This window comes from Artemia franciscana, chromosome 1 (assembly GCF_032884065.1).
Source record: "Artemia franciscana chromosome 1, ASM3288406v1, whole genome shotgun sequence".
NCBI classification, from domain to species: domain Eukaryota; kingdom Metazoa; phylum Arthropoda; class Branchiopoda; order Anostraca; family Artemiidae; genus Artemia; species Artemia franciscana.
Window position 1 is genome coordinate 58,519,625 of NC_088863.1, and position 13,693 is coordinate 58,533,317.

The 13,693-nt window shown below is 34.3% G+C and overlaps 1 protein-coding gene across 2 annotated transcripts in view; it reads right to left on the bottom strand.

Moving 5' to 3' along the window:
- LOC136031898 (mitochondrial tRNA-specific 2-thiouridylase 1-like) overlaps nt 1-5,286 on the bottom strand; it is a 51,898-nt gene extending 46,612 nt beyond the window's left edge. The window contains exon 1 of one of the 2 annotated variants that reach the window (XM_065711898.1): nt 5,118-5,286. In XM_065711898.1, the coding sequence (XP_065567970.1) occupies nt 5,118-5,196 (79 nt within the window). In that variant the 5' untranslated portion in view covers nt 5,197-5,286. Of the gene's footprint in view, nt 1-2,847; nt 2,994-5,117 lie in introns of those variants that run through there. The other variant, XM_065711889.1, reaches the window with a different exon arrangement.
- Between the last annotated feature and the right edge of the window lie 8,407 nt (nt 5,287-13,693).

Below are 13,693 nucleotides of genomic sequence, written 5' to 3' on the forward strand. Positions count from 1 at the left end.
GTTACCCAATTCTCTAATCGTCCAATCTCCAATGAAGGCCTCTTCAAGTTTGGATCTTGGATTACAAATGAAAACTGGTCACCTCTTAAGGGGAATACTGACATTAATGTTAAACTGTCTTGCTTCCAAAATCTGATTAAAACCGAATACTTAGAATCCTTCCCTGAGAAAAAAGTAAAATTGTGTTCTAATGACAAACTTCACATTACTAGTCACCCAAAAAAGCTAATTAGGCTTAAAATTAATCGTTTTCAGAATGGTAAAACAGCTAACTCACTGCATAAATATATAAAAAAAAGAACTACATAAATCTGCTTCTGTAAGTAACTTAACCCAACTGGAACTTAAACTCTAAAAAAGAGCAACTACAAAACAAAAAGAGCTGTTTTTGGTTTTGATATTCTTATTTGACTAGGTGATCTATCTCTCCGGAAATATCTATTCTGACAAGATGTATGTATCTCTTCTGCAAGAGGAGATGTATCTCTTTTCTTGCTGTTGCTTTTTAAAACTTGTTTAAACGAGAATTTGTTGCGATACAAAGTTACTATATGAAAATACACTTTTAAATTGGTGTTATCTTTCGTCCTTGTGAAGAAGCTTTTACTTACTCCAATCCTCTTAAACTGAAAGTGAATATTTGTCCAAATCTCACACAAATAGCCAAATTCCCTCAAAACTGTTTATTAGTCAGTTGAAAGAATATTAAAAGAGCTGGTAGCTATCAAGGTGTACATACAGTTAAAGCAGGTAATGGGAAAGCTGGAATGTGGAAGATTAGTCGCCTAAAACAGCCACACTACAATGTAGAAGCAATTCTGTTTATTTTGGGGATTAGATCAGGGCAAAGCTAATATCACAGCTTCGTAATGCATGTGACTGCCAGGCTGACAATCACTATTGTTTTCCCAGAAAGTCAAATGGTGCTTTTTTTATAGTTGTAGTATATTGACCAATGAGAATCAGGCATGCAGTCAGGTATGCAGAGTTTTAATAAAAATACCAATAGCATTGGAGTGTAAAACTCCATAAATAAAGTAAGAGCAGTAGGCTATATACAGTATGCTTCAAACTTTAGATTCTGTACTCCACAAGCAGTATTAGAGTAAATATGATATAGTACTTTTGATAAAACGGTGCTTATGAAGTATAATATTTATGGCTAATATATCCCTTGCCACTGAATTAGATTACATTGTTAATAGTGATTAAGAAAACTATTGATATTTCTAACTGCAAGCTATACTAAATTACATTTGTTACTTTTCTGCAAATTGTGTATATAAAATACCCTTTGCCTAAAGCAAAGCTGTCAAAACAAAAGCTGTGCACCTGAAATGTCAGCAGCTTTTGGAATTCTGCTACTGAATTCTGCTAATAAAAATTTTGAAATTTCATTTTGTTCAAAATACTCAAAAGATGTAGGATTTATTCCTCTATTGTTGCCAGGCCACCCAAAGAAACCAGGGCAAGGAATGTGATTCATAAAAAAAATCATTTTTTACATGCAGAATTTAAGTGGGAAATCACAGGTCTTTCCATAAAAGGGTTAAGAGTTTTAGGGTGAAATTTTGGGGATGGTGAAGGGTACACTGTGCTAAATGAAAAGACACTCTGTGCATATAACTTTTCAAAAAGGTGTATCTATAAGATCCTAGAAATGGGTAAGGGTATTAACTTGAAACTTCCAGGGCCACTACTACTGCAACTGCTGTCATTACTAAAACTACTTGCCACTACAATTGCAACTACTTGCCACTGCCATTGCAACTACATGTAACTGCAACTAAGATGACTTGCAAGGGTATATGTGGTTCTGACTGCCACTGCTTGTGACTGCAGTTTTGTTTTAATGACTGTTATCTGTCAAGACTGTAAAACGCTGCTGCTCTTCCCCAGATCCTCTACATTTCATCCTGATGAAAGATTCTTACAAATGTGATAAATTGAAAATCTACTCTACTTCATTTCATTTTGGAAAATATTAACTGAAATATCCAACTTGGACACACAGTTCAAAGCTCATCAATAGTCTTCTAAACCAAACCCTACTACAGCTGTTGTTAGACTTATTGAATAACACAATAAAAAACTCCTTCTATGCTATTTATACTATCATAGTTGTATGTGCACTTTTGCTTTTTATTTTCTTTTCTTTTTTGTAGTGCTCTATTGTTTTCTTTTTGTATGAACATGGGTTTTATGACACTTGCCATAAGAATAATGGTTCTTCACTTACACTGCAAAACCTTTATTTAATTTTGTATTATTAAATAAATGTAGGCCATTTGAATTCTTCAATACTCAGGTGAATGAAGAGGGGGGGGGGCATTGTCAGGGTAACAGCTATTATGTTGAAAACAGCATAAAATAAGGAATCTAATGGTTCTAGTTTTATTTTATTAAGCTGTTTCCTTCAGAAGAACCATAAATCTGCAGCATTACTGTTGTTAATAATTGTATTTACTAGTCAACACTCTTTCCAGTACATTCTAGCTTAAGAGTTTTTTTTTATATATATTTGTAAGTAACTAAGCTAGGTGAATGCATCTATCAGGAATACATTCTGTGCCTTGATGGTTTACTATGAAAATGGTTGAACTATCTGCTTCTACTCTTCCTCCTCTAGAGGGCTTTGACCTTTGATGACTTATATCAATCTTTTATCCCTTACAACTATTTTCCTTATACAATAGATCTTCTGCTCAAATAAGCCACAAGAAAAGTGTTTTCAGCCTCATAATTTGCTTAGACTAAATTTATAAGCTTTTAAAAATGTGTAAATATATTAGTTAAATAAAAAAAAAAAAAACTTGATATCCCTAAATTATCATAAATCACACTGACCAGCAAGATATGGTAGAGTTGAAATCCTGTAGAGAATCTTGCTGACATTGTGAACTTCATCAAGGTTATGCAACATCCCAAGTTGGCTTCTATTCCACATTTATCCAGTCCTAATCAACAGCAATCTTGAAAGATTCAGCAGTCTTGGATTGAGCAGTAGCATATGAGAGACAATTTCATAAGGGCACAAAGCAGGCAATTTAGAAGTTTTGATGCACATATCATTGGCTTCTGGGGACTTGTAGTTTCTGGTTGTGTCCCTTGGTGCTACTGAAGAGGGGTGGAGAGAAAACTAAACTCATGCTTGCATGTTCAAGAAACCTATGATTAAGGATTTTTAAGCCATGATATGGCTTAAAAAAGAGATTTAACAAAAAGAGATTTTTTTAACAAAAAAGAGATTGAAAACAAAAAATAAGGAAAAATGTTTTGTTTTAAGGCATTGCTTAGACATGTCATGTAAGCCCTGCAATCTTCTAAACCCCAGAAATAACAGAAGGGTTAGATTAGGTAGATACTTCACATGGTATGTGTTTGTACCTGAATTTGGTAAATTAGCAGTATGGGTACATCAATTGATGTCTTTTTTATGTTCTTTGATAAATCAATTCTTAAAGAGCTGGAGAAATGCTCAAAAATGATATCAAAGCTAAACTTATGTCATTTTTGAAGGGTTTATGGCTTTTTCAAACTTTTACAAATTTGTTTTCATAATAACATTTTTATTAAGATCAACAAAAATAATAACTGCAATTCCTGTATCAATTACAAACAGACATTTTTTTTCTCACTAGCCATATTTTAGAATTCAAGCCTTTGGTCACCATAAGTCTTATTAGCCTTTGAGGGCTCAAAATTTAATTTCCTACAGAAGTGACGGTAAAATTCTAGTTTGGCTGCTATTGGCTATCTTGGAAATGGTTAGGAAAAAGAAAATTTCAGTAAGGAACCAATGGCAAAAGATATACTCTGCAAAGGTATTGCTCAGCTTCTACATTAACCCTCCTCTGATTTCTAGGTTTTAGAAATTTGCCTACTTGATGTGTCTACACCTATTGAAATGTTGACAAAATGAAATTTTACCTTAATTTTCAGTTTCTTTTTCTCTTGTTTTGTTCTAAAATGTACTTCCTGTGTTATTTGAATAAATTTTATCTGTATTAATGTATTTTCTTTAATAATTTAGAAAATGTATTTCAAGATCTTTGAAACCTCATAAAGAGGGATTCAGCAAAGCTGTGATGCTGAGACAGTTATTATATACTTCATTTAAGCAGAAGATCAATTTTGTTATGTCTCATTTTTAGAACACATAGACTTTTGAAGGTAATCAAAAGCCACTGCCCTCCAGAGAGAGAAGGATTGGAGGTAGATACTTCAAAATACTTTCTTGGGACACACTTCAGTCCGCAGACCCATCCTGAAAAGTTTCATTTTCTCAACATAACTCCTTTCTAAAAGAGGGAAAAGCAGGCTAGCTTAACTAAAAAAGTCATTATTGAATTATGAAGGAGCCTAAAAAAAGCAAAAGTGATGTATTTGCTTTCATACCACATAAATTATGTTAAAACTGCATATTTACTAAATTTTATATGTCAATAGGTAGGAATGATATAGTCCTACTGACATGAGTAGGCCTATTATGAAATGTTTTTAAGTAGTAGATGAGGTAATTTTTTTGTCATTCATATACTTGACTTACCAATGACGTGAACATATCACTCAATGTCTTTTTTTATTTTCTTTATCAATATAATAACTGCTTCTACTGCAAATTTGAATTTTAATACATTTTTACCTAACATAACTATAAATAATTTTGGCACTGAGAAAATGTAATAATATTTTGTTGAAGACAACCAAGAAAATGGCACCAAGAAAACTTAGAATTATTTTGTTGAAAACAACCATAACTCATGGGCTACTTAAATTGAAAAATTGTCACTTTTAAGGGCTCAAAAAGTGCAAGCTGAAAAATTTGTGGTATACTCAATTAAATTTATAAAGAACATAAAAAAGGCATTGAGTGGTAAGTTCACTTTTTTTTGTTCACTTTAAGTCAATTATGTGAACTGCAAAAAAATTACCTTAGGTGACTCATAATTCTTTAATGCCTCCTTCTAGGAATTCAGAATTCAAAACTGATATTCTCATCAAAAGTTGGATGATAATCCCAATTTGGTAATAATACTCCATAGACTTTAGCCTAGGGATTAGGCCTATGCCTATCTATGTATTCCCATGGGCTGCTATTCTGTGTAGCTTTTTACCTCTGCTTTTAAGAAGAAAAGCTGAAGCAGCACTATCTACACCTCCTGAAATTGCACAAACGACTCTCTTTATTTTCATAGTTAATCTATGTAATTAGGGGAGCTTGAGCTAAGGGTTGTGTCAGCATTCAGGTTATCACAAACATGTGTCTCGGATTCAAATTTAATGCTGTTTTTATGCTTCGATCTGTACCTTTTCGCGCGGTATTTTCAAAATTAAACATCATGGAAAATTTGAGAATGAAAGTGGCTGACAAAGAACGTCAGCCAAAGAAAAGAGCTCGTGTCAGGCTTCGATTCTAAATCAGTCTGGGTTATTACCTTAAATTGCAGCTAGGAACAAATTTAAGGATTTTTGTATATAGGCAATAGGAAATCTACATGATTGTTATAGGCTACCACAAACAAGGAAAATGAATTTACAGTTTACAACATAATTTAGCTCAGATAAAGTAAATGCATCACTTGGTGCTTTTATTATGCTCTTTCATAATTCAATATTGCTCTAAAGAGAGATCATTTTTGAGCCCTGAAAGGATTAAAAGAGCATAAAGAAGCCCACAGTAATGAAAAGTTTAAAAAAAATTTAAAAGAGCCCCCCCCCTCCACTGAAAAAAGACATTTTAACATATTTAATAGTGAAACAGTCAACTTTTTTTAGGTGATGTGATGGGGGTTTTACAATGATTTGGCTCTTAAACAGTAAGTCTGTATTAGCTGGTCAATTGCTGAATATAGGCTATTACCATACCTAATAACAGTTTATTAATATGAATGTGGTGAGGTTAAATTAGGTTTAAAGGTAGTTTTTGTGAGATTTTCAGAAACACTTCCCTACTTGGAGACTTGTAAAAAAAAAGAATAAAAAGCCAAGACTATATGGTAAATATATAATTGATTGTATTATTGTCTTACCAATAAAGTGAACATACCACTCAATGCTTTTTTTATGCTCTTTACAAATAAAATAATTGCTTCTATTGCAAAATTCATTTTTAAGCAATTTTTGAGCTCTTAAAAATGATGCATTTTCAATTAAAGTATAAGTTATCTGTTGTTTTCTGACAAAATAATACCACATTTGCTCAGTTGTTTTTAACAAAATAATGCTACATTTTCTCAGTGCCAAAATTATTTATAATAAGGTTTGGTTAGATTAGATCAAATGTGCTTAAATTTGAATTTGCAATAGAAGCAATTATAGAACATAAAAAAGGCATTGAGTGGAATGTTCACTTTATTGGTAAGTCAATAATATGAAGTCATATATTTACCAACTATGCTTAGAGCAAAAAAACTAGTAGAATACATCTGTTACAATATATTTAACATAGTTGTAAGTAATCCAGGTAAAAAGTTTCATGAATGAAAGAAAGCCCACTGTATAAGGCTAAAAAAGACCCTTGAAAATCCTTAAATTAGATTATGATTAAGGAATCCTGCTATAGGTCACATATGACACATATTATTTATTCTCTGTGAATTTTCCTGTTATTTGATTATATTGATGTTGTTTGTTTGTTGTTAAAAATAGCCTGTTTTCTTAAAATTCGAGTTTTTTCTTTCTTAAAAGAGAGGATTCATAAATTTTGATGGAAAACCTCGCCACTCATTTCACAGAATTGATTAAAAATCTTTGAAGTATCTTATATTAAAGTAAATCTTATACAATTTAAGTAGTTTTTTTGGAGATGGCCCAAAACAATATTAAATATGTGTGTTTGTTTTGCTGAAAATTTTCCTTGAGAATACACCATGTTTGGAAAATTATGAAAATATTTTTCTGTCTGAACAGTATAATTGTTTTTAAAATTGTTCTTAGGTCTTAAAAGTATGCTAGAAAGAGTTTAAGCCATTCAAGGGCATAGTGCTGACACAAATGACTTTGCTCAATTGAGTTTGTGGAAAAGAAATAGAAAATATGAATTTTTTTTGCTATTATTGTGAGATCAGAACATCCCAAAGCTAAGCATTCAATGTGCTTGTTTGCATCTTAAGTAAATACAGTCCCTGCTGGAGCTTTGATGGTATCTTCCTCACAAACAATTTGTCTAAATGTAATGTATTGCTTATGGAATAGAAGGGAAAATTGCAGTAAATTTAAATTAATTCATTATTTTTGAAGATCTTTTTCTTTTTTAAGTTGTTTTTCTCTGGTAATATTAGTGTTCAGTTGCCATTATCTTCATTATTTTTTAAAGCCTTTAGACTAGAGTGCTAGAAGGACAGATATTTCTACATAAGAAGGGAAAAGACATCCATATAGATCAGCCAAAAGTTTACAAGCATTAAAATCTATATATCAGTCTAAAAGTTAGACCTAAATCATTCTTGTAGAAAACAAACAACAAAAATGAATGAAAAAATACCCTTTTACACCCATTGAATGTAGGTTCATAAATTCAGGTCAACCATAAGATAGAAATGAACAAAGCTTCAATTATGCATCTGTTTTCTTTAAACAGAGAGGAGGGATAAATTCCAAGTTTTGACAAATTCAATCTCACTCTTGAGGTTAGGTTAAACTAAAGTTGGGGTCAGGGCAGTTAATCCCTGCCCCTTAGCTAACTACACCCCTCTTGTCCAGGAAGCCAAGTAGTAAAAATAAAGAGTGTACACATGCCTTAGTTGAAAATATTAATAAGTCTTTAGAGGGATTTTGTTATGTCAGTAGTAACCAATTCTTCCTAATAATTGTCTCCTTCCTATAAAATATGAACCATTCTGATCAGTTTTTTGCAACCATTATGCTCTCTTGATAAAAAAAAATTCAAACCAGTGCAAATCTCATTTACTGAATTTGATGAGTTTTATGGTTTTTGAGTTTTCAAAAACCATACAGACCTAAATTTAAGAATTACAGTAGGACTAATATGGTTCAATGTAGGACTAATAGAAGTTCATTATTGAGAAACATCTCAAGAAATACTGAATTGAAGAAAGAGGTAAAATTCTAGACAAGCTACTTTTTTACTATCTTGGAAATGGATTCGGTTAGGAGAATAAAAATTCAGGGATGGATTCACGGACTAAAGTATGCCCCAAGAAGGTATTTAAAGTCCCTACCTCTGCTCCTTCTTCCTCTAGAGGGAACTGTCCTTTAATGATATTTATGTATTTTTGGGTTACAAATGCAAAACCTTAAAAAAATCTAGATTTTCCACCTAAATCAAATAAAAGAAAAGTATTTTCAGCTTCGCAACTTTGCTCAATCTTAGTTAATGAGGTTTTAAAGATCTGCAAGCACACTCCTAAAATTTGAAAAGAAAAGTTTTGAGTAAAGTTTTACTCAAATAACAGAAATTGCATTTCCAAAACTGAAACCTGTGACAAAGAAATAGAAAAATTAAGGAATAAAGTTGTTTTTTTTAAAATGCAGATAGGTATAGACCTGTTAAGTAGGCAAATTTCAAAGGTTTAGAATTCAGAAGAGGGCTGACAAAGTAGCTGGGCACTATCTACCCAGGTTATATTTTTATCTCTGGATTCACTATGAAAATGCTCAAAAGCCAACCTCTTTTCAAGATAGCCCAAAGTAGTTTGTCTGGAATTTTGCCAAAGAAAATTTTGTTGGATGCATGAATATGACTATTATTGCCAGTGCTAAATTGCTGTGAACAGACATTAATCTCCTTGATAGCTGACAAACTGCTTGGAAAAATTGATTGGGAACAGGCAGCTAGTTATTCACTTGGTCCTACTGATCTAGCTTATTCTTATGTGAATTTTTATGTAGCTACAATCATCATTGTAGCTGCATAATTATTATTATGAAAAAACCTACCATTCAGAGCTCTTCAAAATCTCCTTCACTGAAGGCAGATGGTGCTAAGCTTGCAAAAACCACATAGGCTTAAATTGCAAAATTACAAGAAGACTATGATGGCTCAATGCACTTCAGAGGTTCAGTACTGACAAATATCTCAAGAAATACAATTGGCTCAATATATTAAAAAAAAAAGTCAAGTCTTTATTTAGTTTTTAAGCTATTAAATGTAAGCAAAAGGGTTGAAATGGTACTTCAAACTATAAAAGACTGTGAGTGTAATAAAATTCATCCACGGTTATTGATAAAGAATTTTTTCTAGTCTTACTTTTTTTTATCAAACTATAGAAATATTGCAATCGAATCCATCAACATTCCCTTATATGTCGAGGAACTACCAGAGCACCATGAAACCAGACTTGCTGCTAAAAGAGAAAGTGAAAAAAGAAGGCGTGCCGAGGAATCACAAGAACAGCAAGAAATCAGGCTTGCTGCTGATAGAGAAAGTAAGAAAAGAAAGCGTGCCGAGGAATCAGAGCAACCTGAAAGTTATCGCCTGGCATTCAGGTACAGCCCAGTCGACGATTATAGCTTGAGTAGATGTGTTCAAATCGGGACAATGTCTAAAATTTGTCCCTATTGCAAGGCCTTGAAATTCAATGGTGAAACAATGGGAATGTGTTGCGCCTCAGGAAAAGTTAAACTTCATCTATTGGCTGCACCACCAGAGCCATTGAAGACTTTCCTTACTGGAACTACGTCAGAATCTAAGGCTTTTTTGTCACAAATCAGAAAATACAACTCATGTTTCCAAATGACGTCGTTTGGAGCCCAAATCGAAAATCCAGATCAATTTATGTCTACTTTCAAAGTAAAAGGGCAAATTTATCGTAGAGCAGGGTCCCTTCTACCATTCTCAGGCGTGAATCATAAATTTTTACAATTGTACTTCATCAGTGATAGAAATTCTGAATTGAATGCACGTTGCAAAATTTCTCCCAACGTTGAAAGGACAATCGTTTCCCAATTGCAACATCTTTTCCACGAAAATAATAATTTAGTGCGTCTGTTCAAAACAGCCATCGATTTGATGCCTACTGATACGCATAAAATTGTTATTTCCGCTTACAAAACGCCTCCTGGCCAACATGTGCGTAGATACAATGCTCCAACTATCGACGAAGTGGCAATCGTTATGGTCGGTGATCAGTTTTTACCTCGAGATATTATTCTTCATAAGCGAAACGCTCAGTTGTTAAGAATTGCTGAAACTCATCGGTGCTACGATGCCCTACAATATCCTATCATTTTTTGGAATGGAGCCGACGGCTATCACTTTAATATTAAATTAATGAATCCAGCCACTAACAAAGAAATGAATAAGAAATGCAGTGCAATGCATTATTATTAATATAGACTAATGATTCGGCAGGATGAAGAAAATTATATTTTAAAATGCCGTGAATTGTTTCACCAATTCGTCGTTGACATGTGTGCTAAAATTGAATCAGAACGTTTGCTATATATCCGCCTGAATCAGACCAAGCTCCGCTCTGAACAATACATTCATTTGCGAGATGCAGTTATAAATGACGGTAATACCACAAACGTGGGAAGATTAACAATTTTACCTTCGTCATATGCTGGCAATCCCCATCATATGCATGAATATGCTCAAGATGCTATTGCGTATGTTCGTCTCTATGGTCGTCCAGATTTATTTATTACATTTACATGTAATCAATCTTGGGACGAGATACTGCAGCTTTTACTTCAAAGACAATCGGCGGTCGTTGATATGTATGCTAAAATTGAATCAGAACGTTTGCTATATATCCGCCTGAATCAGACCAAGCTCCGCTCTGAACAATGCAATCATTTGCGAGATACAGTTATAAATGACGGTAATACCACAAACGTTGGAAGATTAACAATTTTACCTTCGTCATATGCTGGCAGTCCCCATCATATGCATGAATATGCTCAAGATGCTATTTGCGTATGTTCGTCTCTATGGTCGTCCAGATTTATTTATTACATTTACATGTAATCAATCTTGGGACGAGATACTGCAGCTTTTACTTCAAGGACAATCGGCGGTTCATAGACATGACATTACGGCCCGTGTCTTCCGGCAAAAGTTGAAATCACTGATAAACTACATAGTAAAACTTGAAGTGTTTGGGTCAGTGCGATGCTGGATGTACTCAGTGGAATGGCAAAAACGAGGTTTGCCACATGCACATATACTAATCTGGCTACATAAAAAAATTACTTCGAACGAAATTGATGATGTGATTTCCGCTGAAATACCTAATGAAAATGTCGATAAGGGGTTACATGATATTATTGTAAAAAATATGATACATGGACCTTGCAGTGCACTGAACAAAAATTCACCATGCATGGCCAAAGGAAGGTGCACAAAGCAATATCCTCGACTTTTAATATCCAACACAATTACTGGCAATGACGGTCACCCACAATATAGAAGAAGATCTACTGAAGATGGCGGTAAGACAGCAATAATAAAGAAGCGTAACGGTACCACCATCGAAGTAGATAACCTGTGGGTTGTTCCATATTCCCCATTATTATCAAAAACATTTAATGCACACATAAACGTTGAATACTGTAACTCCGTAAAGGCAATCAAATACATATGTAAATACGTCAACAAAGGCAGTGACATGGCAGTTTTTGGCTTGCAGCCCGAAATCAAAGATATCGACGAAATCGTACAATATCAGGCTGGAAGATACATAAGCAGTAATGAAGCTGTTTGGCGAATTCTTTCATTTCCGATACATGAACGTAGTCCAGCTGTTGTTCACTTAGCGGTACATTTACAGAATGGTCATCGTGTTTATTTCTCGGAAACCAACGTGCAACAAAGAGCCCTGAATCCACCGGATACAAAGTTAACCACTTTCTTTTCGCTTTGCAAAAATGATTCTTTTGCAAAAAAACTGCCGTATACTGAAGTGCCTTCGTATTACACGTGGAATACTAAAAATAAAGTATTTGAACATCGAAAACAGGGTAAGTCAGTCGTCGGCCAACCTACCATCTTCAAAGATACCACGATAGGAAGACTCTACACCATTCACCCCAATCAACATGAATGCTTCTTTCTACGCCTGCTTTTGGTGAATGTACCCGGTCCGACATCCTTTGAGTATTTGAGAACTGTAAACGGTACTATACATGACACTTACCGTAGTGAATGCCAAGCTCTGAATTTATTGGAGAATGACCAACACTGGGATAACTGCATCAATGACGCGTGCGAAACGTCAACCCCAAGTCAAATTCGTGCATTGTTTGGCATCATTTTAACAACTTGCTCTCCATCAGCTCCTACAGAGTTATGGGAAAAATATAAGTCAAAAATGTCCGAAGATATACTCCATCGAAAACAGTTAGAGACGTCAGATATGACTTTTGATTTTACATCAGAAACTACACTTTAGTTATTATAGAAGATTTGTGCGTACGTATGGCAAACAAACCTCTTCAGGGTTTGGGAATGCCTTCACCTAACCGTATCGCTGCTGTTTCGACATGTGTAGAATTGGATCTTGAACAAAGTTACTGTACAAGTGATCTATTGTCGTATGTACAAAATAACATTTCCAAGTTAACGTCGGAACAAAAAGACATTTATGATACGATAATGCATTGTGTCGATAACAACGTTGGAGAAATTTTGTTTTTGGATGCGCCAGGAGGTACTGGTAAAACGTTTGTGATAAAACTGATTCTGGCATCAATTCGATCAAAAAATGATATAGTGTTGGCAGTTGCGTCGTCCGGAATAGCCGCAACATTGCTGCCTGGTGAAAGAACTGCTCATTCCGCTTTGAAATTGCCTCTGAATTTGCATTCTACAGAAACTCCCACGTGCAATATTTCCAAATCATCTGGGATGGGTAAAGTATTGCAGCAATGCAAACTTATTATTTGGGATGAGTGCACAATGGCACACAAAAAATCGCTCGAGGCTCTGGATCAATGCTTGAAAGATTTGCGAGGGAAGTCGAAACCCTTTGGCAGCACATTAATATTGCTTGCGGGAGATTTCAGGCAAACATTACCTATAATACCTAGATCAACTCCTGCAGACGAAATGAATGCTTGCCTGAAAAATTCTAATTTATGGGCACACGTAAAAACATTAAAATTAACTACAAATATGCGTGTCCGATTGCAAAACGATGACTCTGGTCAAACATTTTCAGATCAATTGCTGGCAATTGGAAACGGAAAGCTCCCAGTAGACTCAATTTCAGGACGTATACAACTACCTGCTGATTTCTGTAATTTAGTGACGTCCAAAAATGAATTGATTGAAAAGTATTTCCGAATATTCTAAAAAATTATAAAAATAATAAATGGCAAAGTGAAAGAGCGATTCTCGCACCCAAAAATATAGACGTCCACGAAATCAACAATATTGTTTTGACCAAGATTCGAAACCAGGCAGTCCTTTACAAGTCAGTCGACACAGTTTTGGAACCAAATGAAGTGGTTAATTATCCATCTGAATTTTTAAATTCTGTGGATCTATCAGGGTTTCCACCACACGTGCTACAACTAAACATAGGCGTACCAATAATACTTTTAAGAAATATCAACCCACCAAAGCTTTGCAATGGCACGCGACTTGCCGTAAAAAAAACCAATGGAAAACCTAATAGAGGCCACAATCTTGACAGGGCCTTTTGAGGGTAAGGCTGTTCTTATTCCTCGCATTCCCATGATTCCAACGGATCTGCCTTTTCAATTTAAAAGATTGCAATTCCCAATT